Source organism: Ciconia boyciana, chromosome 1, assembly GCF_034638445.1.
Source record: "Ciconia boyciana chromosome 1, ASM3463844v1, whole genome shotgun sequence".
Lineage (NCBI taxonomy): Eukaryota > Metazoa > Chordata > Aves > Ciconiiformes > Ciconiidae > Ciconia > Ciconia boyciana.
The window spans coordinates 7,051,409-7,073,741 of NC_132934.1; the positions used below are offsets into that span (position 1 = coordinate 7,051,409).

General features: G+C 41.3%; 1 protein-coding gene across 8 annotated transcripts in view; it reads left to right on the forward strand.

The window, feature by feature from the left end:
• CELF2 (CUGBP Elav-like family member 2) overlaps window positions 1-22,333 on the forward strand; it is a 262,119-nt gene that overhangs the window by 167,897 nt on the left and 71,889 nt on the right. For all 8 annotated transcript variants that reach the window (XM_072857596.1, XM_072857604.1, XM_072857613.1 and 5 more), the window contains exon 4: window positions 16,217-16,265. In XM_072857596.1, coding sequence (XP_072713697.1) covers window positions 16,217-16,265 — 49 coding nt within the window. The remainder of the gene's footprint in view (window positions 1-16,216; window positions 16,266-22,333) is intronic.

Sequence of the window (22,333 nt, forward strand, 5' to 3'; positions counted from 1 at the left end):
GTTTGCATCTACCATTACTGTGAAACACAGAATGGATCACCAGCCCTGAATTCATAAAACAGTAATAAGTGACTTAGGAGCCTAATGAAATCCCTGTAAGTAGCTAAACTTGCAGCTTAATGGCAGAACGATGGGTGTTGTGCAGGTGTAGGGAGAGAGGAATACTGACTAAGTGAAAATAGCTTCTCTGAATTGAGCAAAACATTTAATTCATAATTATATTGTCCCTTTTTCTCAATGAGGGATGGAGGCCAGATTCACCTTCCCATACAGCCTGATCATTAGGATAGCTTTCTGGCATGCAGGACAATGCCGATTGTATCCTCTCTGGCTTGTTTGTTGTAAGGATTTAACTTGAACTGACCTAACAGCCTTCACCACTGGACTTAGTTGAGATCGGAGATCACTGTTTCTCCTCTTGAAGCTGTTCCACTGTGTATGAAAGTATTAAACTCTCGTGGGGTTGAGAGAAAGGAAGTAAATTCACTTGGTTGCCTAGTACTGAGGGCAGTGACTCAAGAATTGTGATATCTGGATGAGTCCATGCTCTAGTAAGTATTTTTATTATTTGGAAAAGCTTCAAACATTTGGAAGATACTCTCCAAGAACAGGGAGGTGCAGGAAGCTCCATTGACCTGAAGCACTGGGAGAAGGAGGCTAAACCTTGATCTGCCTTACTCGGGGGGGTGATGCCCCAGCCTAACCCCTGGGGTATGTCAGGAGGGTGCAGAGCTGCACAGGGTATGGGCATCAGTGAGCTGTTTCAGATCCTAGACATTCATATCAGATTGTTGCTTTTCCCTGGTGTAGCATATCTGCTGAGAAGCAAGAGCACATTAGCCCAGCTGCAAATGCAGTTAGATGCACGCTAGCTTTTTTAGATAGCTCTTTTGGAATAGTTCAGGATTTTTTTTTTTGTGCAGCTTCGCAGTGTAATAATGTTGGGATGGAAACTAAGTAACACATAATAGTGGCTTAACCTCAGAAAAATTCCCTAATGTGAAGCCCATCCCCAAAAGGCCAAACTGTTCTGGCGTGTGACACTGGGCTTTACCTCTGATTTCCGTAAGTCTGGACAGTTGAGGTCATCACTTTGCAAAATACCTCCAGAATTTAATGTTCAACTTGGAACATCTTATTCAGCGAGGCTGGAGGATCTGTTCACAGGATATCACTTTCAAGCTGGGTACCCAAAAATCACTGACTGGAGAACCTTTTGCTGTGCACTTCAGAATGGAAAACTGAACAAAATTGAGAGGCTATCACTGGAGTACTCCAGGGTATTGCAGAGCTCACCAAGATTTAGGTGGGATGCTTAGCTAAGGATAATAGCCCAGGCACTCTCTTAAACAGCTATTTATCCTCCTGCTGGTGTTAGCTGTTTTCTGTTATCCGGAACAGAAAGTACAGGTGCTTCAGTCAGCCTCATTAGCACCATGACACAAGCTATTAAAGTTGTCTTTGTAATGAAAAACTAGTTCAGGGAGCCTTCCTAGCTGTCTGACTACTCCTACAACAGTGAAATTAGAAAGGCAAATCATAAACAATGTTGCAGGCATCAGGAAGTCATATCATTAGAGATGCCCTTGGATGCCATTTACCTGCCTCGATAGCAATGTTTCGCGCCCATGGATCTGAGTTATGTTGTGACTAAAGAGCCTGGGCTTCATGGCATGTTTATGACAGAGAGACTGTTTGTTCAGCATCCTTCTGCCATTGTGTCCAACCCTGTGAGCTGTGCTGCTTCTTTCAAAGACCTCTGCTGTGTGGTCTGTGGCTCTGTGCATCACTATCGAGGGATGCAATGTTGTCTTATTTAGCGTTTGTACTCCCATGGTGGTGCGGGAAGCTGAGGCATCCCTAGCTAGCTTTCTCCCATCTTAATCGGGTAATGAACCATGCAGTTTAGAAGCATTGTGCTGTTGTACGTGACAACATACATGATAAGAGAGAAGACATAAGTTCTGTCTTCTCTGTGGTCATTAGAAACCCCATAATATGTCCTGGAAAACCAGGTGAAACTGGGTGGCTTGATGGAGCCTCCTGCTCTAATAACACACTTTGGGCAATTATATTCTGCCTAATTAAAAATACTCTTTGCAGACCCAGAGAGGTAATTGATTTTTTGCTCGTTCTCTGGAAGAAATTATCATCTTCATCAGCTTAGTTGGAAGGGAAGGGCCACTTCTTTCTCTGCTCTTCCCCTGTGGTGTGCAGAGCAATCCTTTCTCCTCTTGCCAGCAGGGTCACTGGGGCTGCTAGAAATACTCAGGGACTCGTTTGGGTGCAAGCACCTCCTTGGGGTACAGACGTGTTCATCTGATTGTCATGGTAGACATCCAAAACCTTTAGAGACACTAAAATGGGCTGTGAATTCCCACCCTGAAAAGTTAAGGAAGAACCCCTAGTTGCAGAGCTTATATTTCAGGCTGTCAGTGTATGGAGCAAGTGATAAGCACCCTCTAAAACAGAGAGCAAATATCATTGAAGTGTTAAATAACTTAATGCGAAAAGCAGTACCAGAGTGGGCAAGGCTAATGTTTGTCTTACTTTTGGAACGGTCCATCTTTTCACTTGCAGCTTTGCTGAAATCAGTAGTGGCTTTGCTCCCAGAATGTAGCCTGAGTATCTCCAGGAGCGGAGAGAAGCAGTCATTGAAAAACATGCCACCATAACTCCATTTATTAGCGAAAGCCTATCTCTATTGCCTTGTGCCAGGGATGTTAAAAAAGCAAAAACTGCAAAAGAAAAAAAACCATCTAAACAGAGTCTTAAGCAGTGGTAAACAAAATGTAGCTTCCTTTGTGGTTGATTTTTATCCAGCTGCAGCCAAATATCAAAGCGATATCAAAGGAAAGCTACCCATTAATTAATTCAGACTGACTTCACAAAGCAAGCTGGAGCTTTTGCTGATATCTGATTCTGACAACTTCCTAATCTTCACAAGTTGTCATTAAGAGTGGCATTAAAGCAGTCTGCAGTCAATCCCAGCTCTAGCCCTATTGTAACTCAGAGATGGGCTATCTCCCGTTGCAGGAGGGGGGGATACGCAAGCAGGGGTTAGAATAAGCGACTTTGCTTCTTTGCAAATGGAATTTGCAATGTATCAGGGAATCTCATTAATACATTGCCTCTGTCATTCATTCTGGGAATGCGCACCCAATCCCACTTGCAACCATTACAAGTTGCAGCGAGTGGAAATTTTCTCTTCTGAAGGAGAAACACAGGGAAAAAAACAGAGAAAGAAAGAAAAAAAGCAGCTCATGTCTGAAAGGAATAATTGGAAGTCTGTAACGATCTTTAAGAAAGTATGAATAGAGCCTTATCATTGATTTCAAGATAGAGAACATAGGATTCTGGGTTGAAGAAAATAAGATTGTGGGAAATAAGACGCTAATCAGAGGATAAGATTAGTTTTAAACTAAGAACTGAAAGTCAGGTACCTCCATAAGTGAAGCTTGTAATTCCGCCGTGAAAATAAACAAAACACTCTAGTGTTCCTTACTGCTGCCAGGATCTCTCAATGGGATTACAGCCTCATGCAGAGATGCGAGGTACGTGATACCTTTATATTTCCATTCAACTGTGAATGGCTCAAATGATTGAAGGGAGTTTGTGTTCTAGACCATCACTTGAGCAAGTATCCGCCAGACAGCAACTAATATTATTTTGTGGCCAATTCATGACAATACCTTAGAGGAAAATGTGCTGTGTTATTATACAGTATGTTCATTTCAAATATTGCGAGGAATACAGAGAGGATAAATGCTGTTGCGGGAGTACCTTGTCAAGCATCCACAGCAGCATGGATGTAGGTGGTGCATTTATTTCCTCCAGGGCCAAGTACTGCCCAAATGGCAGTGACAAATGGGAATTATTTTTGATTGTACACAGAATTGAGGATTCACTGTCATAAGAGGTGAAATAAAACTTAGATCAAGTATCAGGAAAAAAACAGTATCTGTCCAATTAGAATAATCTTCTAAAAGAAACAAAGTTAAATCCCAATCCTTAGGGACATTTGGGGTAGGAAAGAATTAGAAAATATATGATAGGCAGTAATCCTGTATTGGCATTAAGTCATTCAAGATGAGCTACTGGATTTTTTCATCTCTCATTTCTGCAGTTGCTAAGAAGTGAAAGAAATTGCTATGCTTGTGTGAATATAGAATCCTTCTATTTGTACAAAAATGTATGATCAACCAAAAAGAAATATGTTGGTAAGAGCTAGAGTCAGTTTAAATGCTGTGCTTATATGCTTGTGACTGGGGGGCTCTGAGGGTTGCTCAGGCAGGCGTGTCCCTTGCCTCTTGTGACCCTATTCATTTTGCAAAGAATGACATGGATTTATCCCAGTTTAAAAGTAGCCTGATAGCTAACAGCTCTCATGTCTGGCACTTGTCTTCCTCCCTGTTGACATGAGAGCCAAAAATAGAGGGTGTGACTCGGTGAAAATTTCTTTTCTGCACCCATGCCGTCTTCCCCTGTGCTTTCATTGCCCTCTGCTAGCTTCACCGAAGCTGCAACAGCCCTCAGGCTGCATTAGCCCTGCTCAGAAAAAATAGCATACGCCAAGAAACCTGGAGTTCAAGACTCCCCAGTAGCTCCAAATGCTACCTTTGGAGCAGGGAGGATGAATGATGTAAGAGCTTTGAGCTCACTTGGTTTTATCAGAGGACCTTCGTGATAGCTCTCCGTGGCCTCCAGCTGTTCCACCTGAAGCCATCTCTGCAAAGAGATTTCTTTGACCTTTAGGCAAGTTGCGCATAAAGATGTTACTCATGGGGCACAATGCAGAGAAAACTTCTAATTGAGTAGAATAGCAACATGTAAGGGAAGACAGCTTTTCACATACTGCCATTTACAGTCACTAGATGAAGCATGTTGGTGCTTTTTTCAAGGGAGTCAAGGGGCCCAGTCTCTGGAAAAATGCATTCAGCTTCATATTTGGGGTCTGATGCTAGTTCATAGCTTTGCAAATGGGTGGAGGCAGGTTGATTTTGGCCTTACTGTTCCTGATACTGTCCCTTTTACTAATGAAAGCTTAATCACAGCTCGGTCCAAATACCAGAGCCAGCTGGAACGGACTCATTCTTCAAAAATATATGTTTCTGCTAATGTTGCCCATGTATTTTTTTGTTTGTTTAACTTCTCAAGCACCTATTGAGGGAAATATTTAAATACATTAGAATTCCTTAAGATTAGCATTAGAAATGTATACTGGATGTTTAGGATGAATAAAAAATACTTTCCTTATCCCAAAGAAAGCACTGGCAAAATACATTAGCTAGAGAGATGCTAAAAAATTAAACAGAATGAGTTCACACAAAGGGTGGTTAAAAATTACATGGTTACTTAATGTGATTCGTACTGCTGTTTGTAATTGTATGTATACACAACTAGATGTTCATATTTTCGTGTGGACAGTGTGTGTTTGTGTATGCTTGTGGCTGGAGACTGCAGTAACATTCTGTTTTCATAGATGGATCAAATATCGAGCTATCTTTTTTCATTCTCTCTCCACAGCCAGATTATTTCACCACTGCAGAGTATTGGCATAACACTGAGAGCTTTTATTTGGATGCTGATACTGGATAGTTGTGGAAAATTCCTGTAACTTCAGCTCATGGAGAGCTTAAATAGAATTTATGAGCCATATCCTCATTTTGCGTAAAATATTATGGCTCTGCTGGTTAAACAATAAAACTGTACTACTTAGCCCAGCTGATCTCAATCAGGACAGTAGGATTTTTGACATCTTCATTCAAAACCCCTTTTCTACCTGAATGCTTTGCCTATTCACTGCAATATTTAGAGAGGCATGCGTGTTGAGAAGTAGTTTGGGGCTCATATCTGACCTTTGAAGAAATCTGGATTAGTCTGTGTTTGGTAACAGGGAGGAATTTGACTGCCTGACTGACTGCTGGAGAGGTGGGAATTGTGAATCAAGACATGTATTCTGGACTCAGAACTGCTCTGCACCTTTGCTAAGCGAAAATGGCAGCAGCCCCACATCATCAGTGCCAACTGTTTCTATAAATTGTACCCTTTGCTCTAATTTAAAAGGTAGAATTTCAATAAAAGTTATAATTTTGATGCTTTTTGGGCTTATTTTAGACTTACCTCAGTCACACTTTTTAGCTATAAGATGTTCTTGCTGGTACATTTTAATGCAAATATAAAAGCTTTCCAACAAAAACTTTAAAAAAGCTTTACATAAAAAAATAAAAGTCCCATAGCATAGAATTGGAGTTTTGTACCAAACAATAGACTAGTTTCTGTCAGAAGAGGAGACCAAGGGCGTTGTTGGATCAAGGTGACCTTCCATGCTGCAGAAAGTCAGGCAGAAGATCTGCTTAGTAAATGAACAGCAAAACCTGTGATGTGAATTGAGGGAGTGGTTGAGGCTGGTTTCTCTCTTATTGAATGAAAGCCAAAAATGGAGAAGATAAGTGTAGATGAGATAACGTTGTGAAAGAAACAGAGGACCCTGACTATGCTTTCTTGCCTTTCTGAAATGTTGCTGTCGCTGGTCATTCCCTTTAAAGGGTTATTCTGAATTTCAGCTTGGCAAAGGTAGAGGATATTGCTGAGCATAATCACATGGTGTTTTCCCAGAGCATAGTTCACAGAGGAGACAGTACATGCAAGCACAGAACAACGTAAATCTTAAAATAAAACTTCTGCAAAACGACCTTTTAATATCCTGGTAGCCGTGCCCTCAGTCACAGCCGAGTTTGTGTTTTGCATTACAAAAGCCATTGCATGTTTTTAAAAACCTTTCATTTAAACTAAGTTTCTTCACGGTCATCAGTAGCCTAAAAGAGAATTTATTTTGGTTTTGTTTGGGATTGTGTTTTTGGGGAAGGAGGAGAAGGGGTAGAGGATTGCTTTGTTTTCTTGATAAATTTCTAAAAGTCATCATAGATGTTCATGTGGAATCAGAGGGACCTATGTGGAAAGGGAAGAGTTTCCTGTGGCCCAGGCTCAAACGTTAGCATCCTAAAATGGTGCCCACAGCCTGAGCTACTTGCAGATTTCCATTTGGCAGCAGGAGAGGTTTTTTTTAAGATGGGAACATTGTCTTGAGTCTTCAAAGACCCTGAAGTCATAAATGAGAAGGGCAAACTTTCCTGAGCATGCTGTCAGGAGTCAGTGCTTCCTAAGCAGGGGATTTGACTTTTGCTAGGAGAAGAAATGTGCAATATGCCTCTGCAGACCACTCAAGTAAGCACAAGCGTCTGCTGTGCTGCTTTCCCCTTCTGGGATGGTTAAGGGACCTCTGTTTCATTCCCATGGGAGCTGGGAAGACTTCACAGAAGATGAGGTAATAGGTAGCGTGTTTTGGCTTTGCTTTTGTTCTGTTTTCCAAACATTAATAAGGGGGAGTGGAGAGGAGTGGTGCTCTTAGATTTGAAGGAAAAGTACTCCTTTTTAAGTCTCAACCTCCTGTTGACTTCTGGAAGGCAACGCCCAACTAGGGAGATGGAAGAAAGTACGGCTTCAGAACACTTGAGTCATGTCGAGTGAGACATTGACTGTAAGGCTTGTGTCATGCTGGGAACTGAGTCCTGGCATCTTAGATCACGCTGTGCAAGTCCACCCGATGCAGCGCAAGGCTGCATTAGTTATTAGCTGAGATCCCAAACCCACGACAGCTTGGCTGGCATTTGGTTCCTCCAGCTATCCTGGATCACTGCTTCAGGTTCTTACATTACCTCTTGAGAAGGGTATCTAGGGAGTAATACAGTAAAAAAAAAAATGCTTGTGTGGAGTACACTTGCTCCTTAATGCCTTAGCTATACCTGGTGATAAAACCACGAGATTTTGGCTTGAAAGACTTGGCTTTGTTTGTGGAATAACTCCACATGAATCACGTATAGCCTCTGTGCCTTTTTTCCCTCATCATCTTCCTTTCTCCTAAAAAGAGATAGCAGCAGTAAGCACCTCGCTGTGGGGTTAGGAGGAGCAATCAGTTAGAGCGTGAGGAGCTCAGGCTCTGCTGCGGTGCGGACAGGTCGGCTGCCTCCTTTGGATAGTCGTTCTGGGCCACGCAGTGCCTCCCTGCGTGACGCTGGGCAGATCGCTGCTTCACTGCGCTTCGTTTTCCACTCAGAAACGTGGGCAGTAATTTTTGCTCCTCACAGTTACTTTGAATGGGTGTTAAAACTCAGTCAATTAATGTCACGGAGAGACTTCTGTTATCTTTCTGTGCCTTATCGTTTTAATGCAAAGGGGAAAAAAAAACCCTTGGCATGCAAACTTCAATTGGCAAAATGTCAACAAAAGTTATTGCCGCTGCAGATGAGATGGATAACTCTTGCTGTTAAAATAATATCTGGCGTTTTGCTCAGATGTCTAATGGGTTTGCTTTTTAAGCATGGATGATACAGAATATCCCCAAGGCATTATTCCCAACAAGATATAGAATCCCACTTAATGTCTATTTTTAGGATTGAATAGGTTCTGTAAAGGCTCATTTGTTTGAAGAAAAGATAGTTAATCACTTTGGTTTCCATGTAATTTTGAAGAGAGAAATTTTGGTCATACCTCCCCTTCCTTATCTTCACTCCGCTTGGCTTGCATGTGTCCTGGAGTTGTTGCCATTTGTGTGGGTGGTAAGAAATGAAGGAATTAAATAAATGGAGTAGAACTGCTAACAGAGCAACAGTAGTTATTTGTACATTAGGAAGTGAAGTTGTCACTTCTAAGACCGCCAACTTTTTCATTTCTATCTGACAGTACAACTTTTAAAGGAGCCCGAGTGTTATAGCCTAATTAGTAAATGCACAGGAGGAACAGCAGGATGCGGGGGTGACTGTGGAAGGGATCGCTAGAATATTATTATTATTATTATTTTAAAGCGCAGCATTGTTTTTAGTCTCTTGAGCTAATGTTCAATTTAACTTGAATTTAAAACACAGAATGTAGTGGATTGCAAATGACTGAGTTGGAAAGCTTCCAAAAGTCATTGAATTTCAGCAGTTTTAGTGTTCTCCGGTAAAAGAAACAACTTGTTTTAAGCAAGCTATATGCTTGTTTCTGTGCTCTAAATAGAAAATAATGATGTTATGCATTACCGCATGAACTATATTTGGCACCCACCAGCAATATTCATTTTCTCCTGCTTCTCTCCCTTCCTCCTTCCCTCCCTCCTTCTCTCCCTCTCACTCTGTCTCCAAAATATGCATATATATATATATGTCTGACAGTAATCTAGGAGGCCAAGTAACAGACCACATTCTTCTTCTACTAAAATTGTATGAATACCTAACACGGTTTAAATCCCTTAAATCGGGATTTATGAAAGGATGACAGCAAACAATCTTCTGGCTATGCCATCATTCAGGCGGTTCCAGCTACTGCTTTGCATTTATTTGTGAGAGTCTGTGTGATGGATGCACATGTATGCTCCTTTTACCCGTGAATAAACTAAGGTAAATTACTTAAACGAATACTGGGAATCCAAAGCTCTGCCTGTGCCAGTAAAGCAAGCAGGACCACGGCATTGGTCTCAGTGCCGGTTAGCACTTTCCTGCCTGGTGTGTGGGCATATTTGGGGGAATAACATGGGCTAGACACTGTTCCCACTAGGCAGTATGGACAAGGGCATCTTGTTTTGAGAGGATGGAGAAGTATAGCCGTGTAAATGCAAGCTGTGCCACGCCGCTTCTCTTAAGAGCCAGAGAGCAATCCCTTGTCTCTTTTATTCGGTAGTATTTATTTGGCCTCAGAGACTGTCCCTGGTTGCCGGAGAAGTTCCATGAAGCTGTAGCCAGATATTGACTGTGTAATTCAAGTTAGTTTGACCCTAGAGAAGTCGTTCTAAACAGTTCTCTTCGATAGGAAAATACACCTCTTTCACTTCTGGGAAACTTGTATTACTTGTGAGTCACAAGGGTTTAAAAAAGCAAAACCAGTTGGCATTGAAGTGATGTTAGAAATATGTTCAAGACCTCCTCCAAAAAGATCCTGCTGAAAAACTTGGGAGCTAAGAGCTGAAACGAGGGGCTAGGGGGTGTATCTGGAGGTGTCTGCACATAATAATCCAGAAAAACAATGATCTCGGAAGACACTCAAAGTCATTTAATTCTCTGGTGCTTGTGGACCATTTTCTCCCCAGTCTTTTGGTAGGCCAATACATGCCTTCCTGAATTCCAGACTGGGTGAAGGTGTTCAGGAACCTGGCAGGTAGAGATGTGGGTTCTTCTTTTCCTTGGACTACTGGTCTTAATTAAGCTGCACTCACTAATTGGATCAGGAGCTTGGAGAAAACTTTAAATTCATTCCCAGACCAGAGTTAGGCAAAGAACATAAATTTTTCCCACAGTTTTCATGCTGGTGCCTCTTTAGGTGCTTTTCTTCTCCCGTGCCCTTAGCCTGTCCCTGCTGCTCCTTAATATTTTCTTCCTCTTTGGTTTTCGTATTGGTTCCAAAAAGTCTATAGATTTATAATCCTTCCTCCAAGAAGAATATTAGGATTTTATTAAGGTCTGACATCTCTTCTTCTCTCTCCCACATTCTCTCCTGCCATTTTACAATTCTGAGATGTACAAAACGTGAAGGAAGTCCCCTTTGGCTTCAACAATGATTGATGCTAGCAAGAAGCAAGTCCCGAAGTGCTAGAAATGACAAGATACATGCAAGCTGTCATCATTTAATCTTATTGCAGTTTGTTTGGTTTGGATGTTACCCGAGTAACCCAAGTTCTTCAAATTTACCCTTTGCTTGGGGGAAGGTTTAGCTCAATTTTGTGTTGTGTTTCCCCGCAATGCGGTCTGCGAGGGTGACAGGTAAGAGACAAACTGAGCTGAAGCATGGCTAGAAACGTATAGCCATGGCAGATGGCAGGGAAGAGAGAAAGGGGACAAGAGCTCTAGAAATCTGATGATGGCTTTAACGGGTTGTAGAAAGATGATGAGAGGAATGGGAAGGAGTGAGGAGTCATGGATAATGTCCTCCACACACATCCACTAAACTCCCATGGTGTAAAGTCACACTGTGCTTAACTTCAGAGGACTTTTAGGAGGTGGTCTTTGACTGATATACTGAGCTGGGTGATGGCATTGGCAGGTTTACATGCATTCGGGGTCCTTTCTTGATGAGTGGTTTTCTTTCCTCAAGGCACGAGGAATGATGGGAGCGAGGCACGCGCAGTCTGCAGTGGCAGGAACGGAGAATAAAAGCTGCTAATAGATATAGTAATTGCGTGTGAAGGTGTTTTTGCAATGGACCATAAAATAATAATCTTTCGTAGTCTAATTACATGGCCAGAGTTTCAGAGGTGCTGAGGGCACCCGAATTTCACAGACTCAACACAGCTGCAGCAAATTGAGCCCATCAGCTCCTTCATCTTCACTGAAAGGCATTTCCTGCTTTTTAATCACCAAAGTCCTCTGTAAGACAAACATACTCATATATATAACAAAATAACCTCTTATTAAACCAACCGATACAGATCATTTAGAGTGTTGACTGCCTCAGCATACAAACCTTGCTTCACTCGCAGAAATTACAGCTTGCAGGAAGTTTTTAGCCTACCTAGGACATCTGAGTGCCCATTTCTCTTCAGAAAATGGATGGAAAGCAGGTGCCCAAAAGCCTTTCCACCAAATATGCTAACAACTCTGAAATGAGATTTAAGCAATTGCTGGTGATGCGGTGGTGACTCAGAGCGTGCCAATCCCATGCTCGGCCATGCCTGGAGACAGTTCTTCCCCATTCACCCCTAGCGCTCTGGGCTTAAGATTACACCTGATTTGAAGCATCCCCCGACTGAATAAAACAAGCCGTAAGCTGATCTCCTCGTGCAATGTGCAAGCACACAATAGTAATCACAGCTAATGACTCTGCTAAATGCTAGGCTGCACACACCTCCTTGTTTGGTGTTTGTTTTGTATACAGAAGGTAACATCGACTGAATAACGAGGATGCCAAGTTACAGATGGGGTTGTGGAATCGTATTTGACAGCCGATTAGAGTAATCTGACAGAAATGATGACTTAATCACCACGACAGACTCCAAATTCCCAGATAGAATTCCACCCAGGTTAATCTAATTTCCTTGCAATATTTTTGCCAGAAATAGACTCTTAGCCGGCTTGTTTTCTCCCATGCAGATGTCACATGGCTTTGACAAGAATGTAAATAGGTAGCGTTATTATTGTCGAAAAGATGACTTTGAGGCTCTAAAGCTGGAGAAGATACGTGCCTTTGAGAGGTTTTTGGGTTGCTCTGCTGTGTTTTTTCTCTATTGAAGTTATATTTACATACGGTGGGATGTACTCAGGAAAAAGAGGGGGAAAAAAAATGTAACTAGTCAATTGTAATTCTAGGCCACGGCTCAGTCCTGCTGCTGCCCTCAACATAGCTGGCGGCCAGATTCCCATTGATTTCAGGGGGATTTTCAGGATTGCATGTTTGACAACTGTTTCTTTTCCTTTTTGGTTCCTGTGGACCATATCAGCTTGGGATGTGCCCAAGGAGAAGCGGTGACGTGCTTGGCCTCAGGCTTTGCATGGCCTCCGTGACAGCGCAGGCAGCGGATGGAGCCTCTGCTTTGCTGCCAGCGCTGCCGCAAGGCACCGCACAACCTTGGGCAACAGGCATTTGCCTGCTCTCGGTTGTAAACAGTGGTGATGGTGTGTTTGGAGACCTATGAGTAGAGAGCGCTTCTAGGAAAGGTAGGTCGTGCCGTTACTGACTGTGCAACTGCGTCCTGTAGAGCTCTCAAATATTGCCAAGGAGAGGTTATTCCTTACAGCCTGTTCTCCAGTCTGGTTTCAATATCCCCATGCGTGGTGCTTGCTGCGGGAAGCTGCCCACACTCAGAAAGAACTTGCTTGAGAGTTGTGTTGTTTTCTTTTACTATAGGGTCTGAGCACAGGATGATGTTAATGTCTATAAATTATTTACTGCAGTTACTTCTCACTCTTGCCTATTTATTAATTGCAACTGTGCATTCATAAATACTGTATTTTTATAAGCAAAGCTTTCTTCAAGCACAGAAGAAAATGTTTCCTGTTTTTCTGTGTGACAACATGACATACTGAGAAATCACTTACCTTGAGATCCATAAGTGTATGGCTTTGTGATGTATAGCTACAATAACAGCTTTCTGATAAGACATGAAATCCTTCATTTCAGTAGATGACATGATTCTAGTGGGTGGCATCTAATTTGAAACAGGTTTATATCATCTATAATCTTTTGGAGGGCCTCGGAAAGCACAGCTATTTTATTATTTTATAGCCTGCAGTTATACAAGCAAGATATAAAATGCACAGATTATTTTCTTTTTTGCTCATCGCAGAGTGAAAGGATATTTAGCCTTTGTCTCTGCCCCTTTAATTTTCTTATTCACTGCACACTTCTTTGAGATTCATTCTTTTCTTTTCTTTTCTTTTCTTTTTTGCACTTACTTTTAAATATTTTATGGGTAGAGAGCTTATAATATGTATTGTCACGGCAGTTGTCTCTAGAGGTCAGCAATGAGTTTAATAATGAGATGCGAACCAGTGACTCTGTAAAACCCATTTCAGGTTATAAATGGCATGTTTTATTGAATCTAGTGTTAAAGGTTGTTAACGTATCAATTGGTGATGGTCAGGGTTAAACAAGCTTCAACACGAGCCCTCTCATGTTAGGAAACTGTCAGTAACGTATTTTTCCACCTTCCTCTTCGCTGAAGCCATGTTTGTGTATCTCATCTGTTTTACCATGGGTATTCTGTGGTTTAAACCCTTCAGGCCTGATCTGAATCTTTTATTAGTTTTGCACCGATATAATTTTGTTAAGCACTACAGCATCACTCCTGACTTCGGCTTGCTGGTGTGAAGAGAATTTGGACCATAGGGTTTTTAGCAGGAACCTTTGAAATCAAGTCAAAACCCAGTTGAAGCATCTTGTTAAATCTTGCCTCTTGCTTTGCCAACAAAACAGATTACTGACTTAATGAAGTTGGGGTAATTATGCATAACAGAAGAGGATGATTTCTGATGTGGTAACTGTGTTTGTCAGGTAACGCTGATCTTTATATTGTGACCGTCGGGGCTGCAAAGATAACTTCTTCACATCAATTTGGTCTAAAGTTGGCTTCTCTGGTTCAGGCAGTTTGAAAAGTTAAAGGTTTTTAACGTTGTTAGAACTGCCTTTATTCAAAGTATCTCCACTTAGGGGCATATAAATGCAGCTAGAAAGAGCGATAGATCCTCTGTCTACGTAAGGTCTGGATTTGCATTGGGTTTTTCTTCTATAACCTGCATATTCCCAAATTTACAGTACTGATTTTTCTTTCCTCTATTTTCTCACCACTCTGTTGCTCCGCAGAGACGTCAATACCTGCAACAGGCTCATGGAACAAGTTACACCTTTTTTCTTCTTTCACTTTTTGCTTACTGTGGACGTGCTGCATCACATTCCCATGAATTTGAAGTCTCCTGCAGTGCCCTATGTATTGTTGATGCCAGGATAAATGTTAAATACTAGTTAAAGAAGATAGAGTACAATACAAGTTCCCTTTTTTCTATAAATTAGATCGAATAAGAGTGGTGGCAGACAAGTGCTGGGCTATTAAAGTCCATTTGGGAAACAAATGATTCAAAGAGAACAGAATTGTTAAAATTGAAGCGAATTTATGCATCCTGGTGACTACATCTACCTTGTGGCTTTGCCTTTTCCTTAGGGCACATTGGGGAGTTTTGCAAGCAGTACAAGGAATGCATTGATTTGCAGGGCCAGGGAGCATTCTGGACTTTGAGTAAGTCTTAGGGAAACATTCACAGCAATATTTTATATTTCCTAAAGAATCTAGCAACTGTGTCCCTGGAGGTTAAGTGACTCCACCAAAAGCAATGCAGATTTGGTTTTCTGTGCTGCTTTGAAAGCACATTTGATATGAGTGCATGGATGTTCTCTCCTGCTCAGCTGTTTTTGTTTCCCGAAGTTTGCCACAATAGTCTTTTATTAAAAAAATGGAATTGCCTCTGACATTTTCAGGCAATACTTGGCTCTGCTGTACTGAAAAATGATACAAAAGCAAAAAGAGCATAGATTTTTTTACATGCTCACGTGAAATGGTGAGGAATTGCTGAGGAGAGAAAAGGCAGTGGCCCGGCTGCTGCCGGAAGGTTTGTACAATCAAATCCCAGCGATTTTGCAGAGCCTGATGAAAGAAAAGTGGGGTTTTTTGCAAGCTGAAACGTCTCCCACATTGAAACTCAATGTGAGGTCAGTTCTGAAGGCTTTTGAGGTGTAAGAAAATTTCCCTGAATCCATCATAGTGGACATAGGGCTGGCTATAGCCAACGTCCAGTGGAAATGCCACACATTCTGATCAGAAGCTCAACTGTTGTGGTGTTGCTATTCCTGAAACAACAGAAAACACTGTTTGTAAAAATTTTGTCAGAGTTATCAACAATTCGGGGGGGCGGGGGGGGCATCATTTAGTAATAAAAGCTGAGGACACACCATACTGAGTGTGCCAAGGTAGGATGCCATGTGATGTTCAGCATAGCGTGCTGCACACAGGGATTGGTTTCTTTTGCAGTAAGAGGGACTTGAATAGAGGAAGAGGGTGAAAAGAAAAAAGTATTAGGAGTTTTTATGGAAGCCAGAATTGTGCCGTGTTGTCATGGAAGCTTTATGAATGAATGCATAATGTGTTCTTAAAAAAAAAAAAGATGAGATACTAAACAGTTATAGGAAGCTATTATAGGAAGCATAAGTCTCTTCCTCTTCAGTCCTGAAAGAATCAGCACATGTTTTTTTAATTACAAGCAAAGTTCATTTGTCAAACTCAACTCCTCTGAGTATGTTTGAAATGCTTGCTAGCTCTTAAATTACTTGAAAATTCCATCTCAGTTTTGGCAGTGGTTGAGCTCAAGGAAAAAAAGTTGGTAAAACAGAAACCAAGCATGCCATAAACTAATGAGGACTGTAACTTTAGAGGTCTTCTGAAACTAGATACAGCAAATTAAAGTTTTATATGAGTCCTGTGGGCCCAATGATCTATTTTTTTTTAATCTTCCTGGTTATAAAATGCTCCTTTACCATTTTATTTTTTCTTAAAAGCCTATAATATAGTGTTATTTTGAATTTATATCATTTCAACATGTTTAATATTAATCACGTATCCTTTAAGCCCTTAATTAAAAACATGTTTCTTGATTTTTATGACTATCCAACCTGCTTTACTCTCTTTCATTTTTGTTTTTAGATGCATCATCCTATTCAGATGAAACCCGCAGATAGTGAAAAGTCAAATGGTATGTGTTTAATTTATTTTTACTTAACTGTGACTCTCTCTAAACTAAAGCAAACAGAATATTGTGATAGTTTTTGCTTTACTCCTTGTGTGATGAAAACAGTATGAGGTAGTTGCCCTACATCTGACATGTTGGGGAAGCTCTTGACCTGCTCTGACCTCCCACTTATCCTCAGCTTTAAAGAAGGAAGGAAATGTTCTGAAAAACGGCCTTCCTTGTACCTGCTGTATGTCACGGTCTACCTTGCTACATCCGTCTTCCCCTTGTGTTCTCCTAGCAGCGAGGTGATGCAGGAGCACCTGCTATTGATAAGATGGAGATGAAAATTTAATGGCAAAAAGAAAAAAAAAGAAAAGAAACAAAAAACATTCCCAGGTTAACAAACCATGTGAGCAGCTGATGGGCCTTAAACATTTGCCTAAACTTTCTTTTTATAGAATGATGCTGTTCTGAATCTGAGCCAAATTTAGGTTTTAATCATACGCTTGGTTCTGAACTGGGAAACCCACCTTGCAGCTCTCTGTATACTTATTCCTCTCAACGATTGTAAAATGAATGCTATAATGACAGTAATATCCATTCAGAATACTAGGGTACTGCCTAAGTGGATGTATATGACATGCAAAATAGATGGCATGCTAAATCTATTAAACATGCCAGATTTGTATATTCAAGGAAATAAGATAATCGGATGGTAACGCAGCCTGGCTGTCTGTGATTCTTTAAAAATATATACATGTGTATATTTTGCCCCTTGATTTGTTCCTGTAATTTTCTAAAATATATGTTAAAGATATCATCTGCCTTCTTAGATTGCAAGAGCTTCATTTTCCCATAAGGCCCACATAATCAGAGCTGGTTCCTCCAACAGGCATCTTTGCACCTCATTAATTAGTAATCAGGGCAGAAGCCGTGCACTTAGAGATCTACATACCTGCAAATGTAAATTATGATTGGGCTCTAAATCTCTCCACAAGGCTTTTTTAAGGCTTCTTTTTTGCTAATTGTGGTGCATCCCATTTTCAGGCTTCTCCAAGGATTATAAAGTTTGGAAGGAAATTAAAACTTCACATTATGCTAGCTTTCCTATTATGACAACTTTCAAAACAAAACTGGCCACAAGCGCAGGAAATTTGAGCCATCACCCATTTGTAAGGGAGTGATGTTCTCTCTGTTGGGTTGAGTTTTAGCCATGATTTGTTGCTTTCTTTGAATGCTCAGAAGAGAGGCCAAGGCGCCTGCATGGGCAGGAGGGCCAAACTTTTCAAGCACCACTGTAGTCAAGGAGAATTCTGCTGTTGGAATCCAAACTCCCCTCCCTAGTATTTATTCTGCTTGCAGTGGGCAAAATTTTCCCTTAGGTACAGGAACATTGGCCTGGACCCTCTGAACTAAGTATAGCCTCTACGTGTGGTTCTTTCGAACATAAATTTCACCTCAAGTTCCTTGGCAAATTAGAAAAATAAGAGGCAATGGGCCAAAATAGACTCCCAATGAGTTACTTGTTAATTGCCTGAAGTTTTTCTTCCTAAAGGAGATTGAACGTATTGGCAAAGTGCTATGGAGAATTGTGCAAATTCTGTCTTGCTCTCTACGTAGCACCTGCTTGGAAAGCAGGGTAGGTTAGCTCCTCGCTGCTGCTGTTAGAATGGGATTACCTGCATGATACTTCTGTCTGCACTGTGGGAATACTTGTAATCTTCAGAGTATTCTCTTGCACCTATCCCTATAATGAAAATTATGAGGGATTGGCTTTTTTTCTGCTTTTTGCTTTTTTTCTTGCCTGACTTTGTTTTTTGGGGAACAAACATTGACAGATCAGAGGTTGCAATCGTCAATTTAAATACCTTTTAAAATTTAGGTTCCTGAAGGGTGTAGATACTTCTGGTAGGCATGTTCTGGGGGTGGTGAACTCTTCTTTTCTAATCACTGGGGAAACAGAAGGTGAACTAATACCATGATGATGGTAACAATGGTACAGGTCCTTGGAAAGATGGGGCGTAGGCGTGGGATCCATGGAGGAGGTGAGAGTTTGCAAGCAGCTTGGAGAGCCAAAAAGAGAAAGAACAGCAGCATGGGGGCTGTGGAGGCCTGTTTGGCACGTGTTTCCCATATGCTTCAGGCTATCCATCTGAGGAGGTATATTATCTGTGCCAACAGCAAATTGTAAACTGTACCTCTTCAACCAGATTGGTAAGTTCAAAGGGGAAAAGAAAGCAAGCACGCCAAGGCATCTTGGTTTTCATGATCTGTGGTGTTTGAGCTTTTGAGGAATGCTTGAAACCCTTTGATTTATGAGTAGTGGGAGGATCCCACCACATTTTATAAGTAGTGGTGTTTCTCAAGTTTCAGAGAGGTTAAAGAAATTATCTTGGTCAAAATTTCCAGATAACTTGTGGAAAGATACGTAGGAGAGGTTGAACACTCACTACAATTCTGATCTTGCACACGGTTGTGAAGGCTTGAGACCTGTTCAAGTTCCACAGGGAGGAAGGAGAGGTCCCCTCATTCATCTTAGAGGTTTTCAAACAACAGTATTTGCTGTGCGGTAAGATGTCCCCTCCCCATCTTGAGTCCTTGCAAAAAGGTTTGAATGAGCATCCAAACCCAGGAGTACCAGGATGAAATGCTCCTCCTTCCCATCACTGTTCCTGTCTTTAGATGGAGGCATCACTTCAGAAATCTGTCCCTTGGCACAAAAGGCCAAGCCCACCTCATGGAAACTGGGAGATGGGTATGGAAGAGGCACCTCCTGTACACATTTGACTAAGTGCCTGGGCATTTTCTCAGGATTAGGACTTTATTAGCAACCTGAAGATCTGTTTTCTTCTGGGTAGGAACTGGGAGGCTGATAGAACTATGCAATCATCTTCATTCCTTCCCTGCATACAAGAGCTCATGTGTCTGTCATCTCTCTGCTCGTGCAGATGAAACAAAGCTTCATTTCTTCTACCGAGTTTTTAGCAGCTAGAGTTAATGGGGAAATACTTGCCTTTAGATCTAATTAATTTGTCTACCTGGGAGGATTCTGAAAAGACTTTTATTGTTGAGAAATGTAACATCCCTGAAAGATTTTCAGAGGATGAATTTTGTAGTGTGTCCTGTTCTGATCACCCACTAGGTCTAGTGTGACCACCTTTAGCTAGGTGGTTATTTTAACCTATCTACAAAGTTTTGCTTAAGGTTTACCTGCCAGAAAAGCACGGTTTCAAGAATTTGAAGGCTATACCATTGCTAGATTGATCTCAACTGTTAATTACTCACAGTATTTGTCCATTTAAGAATATTTTTCGTTTTTCAAACAAAGGGGGTTCCTGCACTCTAATGCCGAAAAGCATATAAGCACATGCTTGATTCTAAGCTGTCTGTGGCCATTAACATGCTACAATTTAGCAAATACTTAAATGTTTCTTGGATCAGGATTTGAATACAGTCAATACTTTCAGGCACATATCCTGAGGACACTATGCTCTTAAATGGATCAAAGCATCACCACTTCAGGGAAAATGACAAAATTCTCTATTTAAAAAAAAAGGGGGGGGTGTAGCTGAGTGATCTTATAATTTATTTTTATTTATTTTATTAGTGAAAACTTGAAGAAATAATTTTGAAATTCTGAGTGGCACAACGTTGCCGATTTGGAGGGAGTAATTAAATGCCATATGTTAGCACTAACACATAGAAAAGTTGATAATTAATGCAGGCAGCTCCGGATCCAGGTGTGACTGACAGATTGTATGCAAGGGTTTTTCACAGGCTTACAAATAGGGATAAAAAGTCTGTTTTCCCCCCTTTCCTTCTGGATGAAAAAAAAAAAATTATACATAATTAACTATTTCTTGATTTGCTCAAAAGAGAAGGCAACTTCTGGATGGAAAATGCACTCTTTAACTGACTGGACTCCTCAAAAATGTATAATAAAGGGCTATAATTGTGATTTTTCAGGACAGAATTTTTGGGGTTTAGAAGAGAGAAGAGGAAAGTTTGTTGAATCTTCAGGGAGATTTCCCATGATTATTACAAGGTTTAATTCTTTTGTAGCATACAGAAAATAATCTCTACTCCTTTATTCTCCTGGGTTAGCACAAGCAATCTAATACAGCCTGCAAACAATGCTCATTACTGAAGCAAATTGAGTAAACTTAAAAAATTAGACCCTTCAGGATGTTATTCTGCAAGTTGGATGTAATGCTGTCAGAAGGCAAGAGGCTCGTTTTGAAAAAAGCCCCCCCCAGCAGAGGCAGACTTAATCTCAGATAACCTTTGATGGCTAACGTAGCCCTCTGGATTCAAACACAATACCTCGGCACCCACGCTAGTGATTGCAGAGCTAGTCTTGATGGAGTTACGAGAACAACTCGTCTCATTTTAAAACAGATGTGGCACCTCGTCACACAGGGTTCCTGCGTTCAGGCAAAAGATTTCCACCCCAAATCCCCAAAGGAGGCTTAGCACTGGATGTGTCGCACTAACTGCCCTGGCAGCATAGCTAACCTGCGTTTGTAATGTGTTTGGATGGATTAGAGGTGAACCCCATAATTAGTTAATCAAGATACTGTGCAGTTCCACACCCTCCTTCATGTAACTAGAACTTCAGGGCCTTGTTCACTGTGACCTTCTGGCTATTTCTGCTCCATCAATGAGGGGTACTCAGCCACCCCATCCTACTAGCTCCTTACGGATGGTTGTATGTACTTCATGCCCCCAGAGTGGTGCAAAACCACCGGAAAGTACAACTAGGCCTGTGAGCAAGGTTCAGAAATAATGATATCAAACACTCACCAAAAAATTTTCATTAATTTTCTGGATTTTGAATTATTGACACCTACCCCTAGTGTGGGAGAGACAATTATCAAGCAGCAGTGAAATGCTCATGAGATATGTGCACACAGGTGCTGACCCTTGTGCTCGCCCAAAGCACTCACAGCCCCCAAGCTTTGTCCAGTCCCTCAGAGCTCATTTATTCCTCCTGTCCCTACAGCTGGAGCTCAGGACATCTATGTGTTATCATGATGACCAAGTTTCGGGAGGTGGCTGGAAGGTAACAGCCCTATCTACTGCCAGTAGCAGGGGAGAGACTCCCATGAAACAAGCCATCCCATCTTGCTGGGAGAGGTGAGATCAGTCACTCTTTGGAGGAGCTCATCTCTTGGCATTGGCAGCAGCCAATTGGTAACATTTTAGCTAAGACTAAAACTGGACACCTAAACTGTAGATGTCTAAAGTTAGGCAAGATGGCTTTAGACTGCCATCCTTTCTCCAGCCAGCAGCAGGTAGTGACTTTCCCAATCTCGACGCTTTGTTGGGTTGTGTGTGTTTAACATTGGGCTCCTCATTCTACAGTCTATGGGAGCAACCCAACACACACAGGCAAATCAGCAGGCTTGGCTGATCAAAAGGGAAGTTTGCTAACCTCTAAATACGTTTGACCCATACTTCTTGCAGTCTGTTGTCTATTTGATTCTCAAACCATGCCTGCATGGCAGGTAAGAATTCATTTTAGAAAGAAAGGAGAGAAGTGGCTGACCAAAAATGCAGAAACAAATCCAGACAGCAAGTCTTACGGAGGTGAAAAAGCATTCCTTTCTCTGCATGAGAATATATCATTAAAAATTCTTTCAGCCTAATAATATCAGATGTTCTATCAGATGGAGTGAAAACATGTCATTTTGATCCTGACAATTGTCCCTTTAAATGTTTTTTTATGCTGGGCCCCTAGCCAAAAAAAGAATAGCAATTTTCTTAAGCTTCAACACTGATCAGCACTGACTAATAGCACTGAATGCAGAGCACGTCATCATATCAATATGTTTTCTGTACTCTGAGCATTCTTTGTGAAATCTGCATTTTTAAGATGTACAGTACACGGGAGCTGGATGTTTAATTTACTATAAAATCACCCTCAAGCTGAAAACCTGCAAATCATGTTAGTTAAATGGCATATTTATAGGTTTACTAGCGAAACTGAAGGAGGCCGGTGGGGAGTTTGTCGTCTGCTACTCTTTGGAAAATTAAAACAAAGCTTTCCTTTTTGCATCTTATTTCTTCCGAATCTCCATGTGAATCTC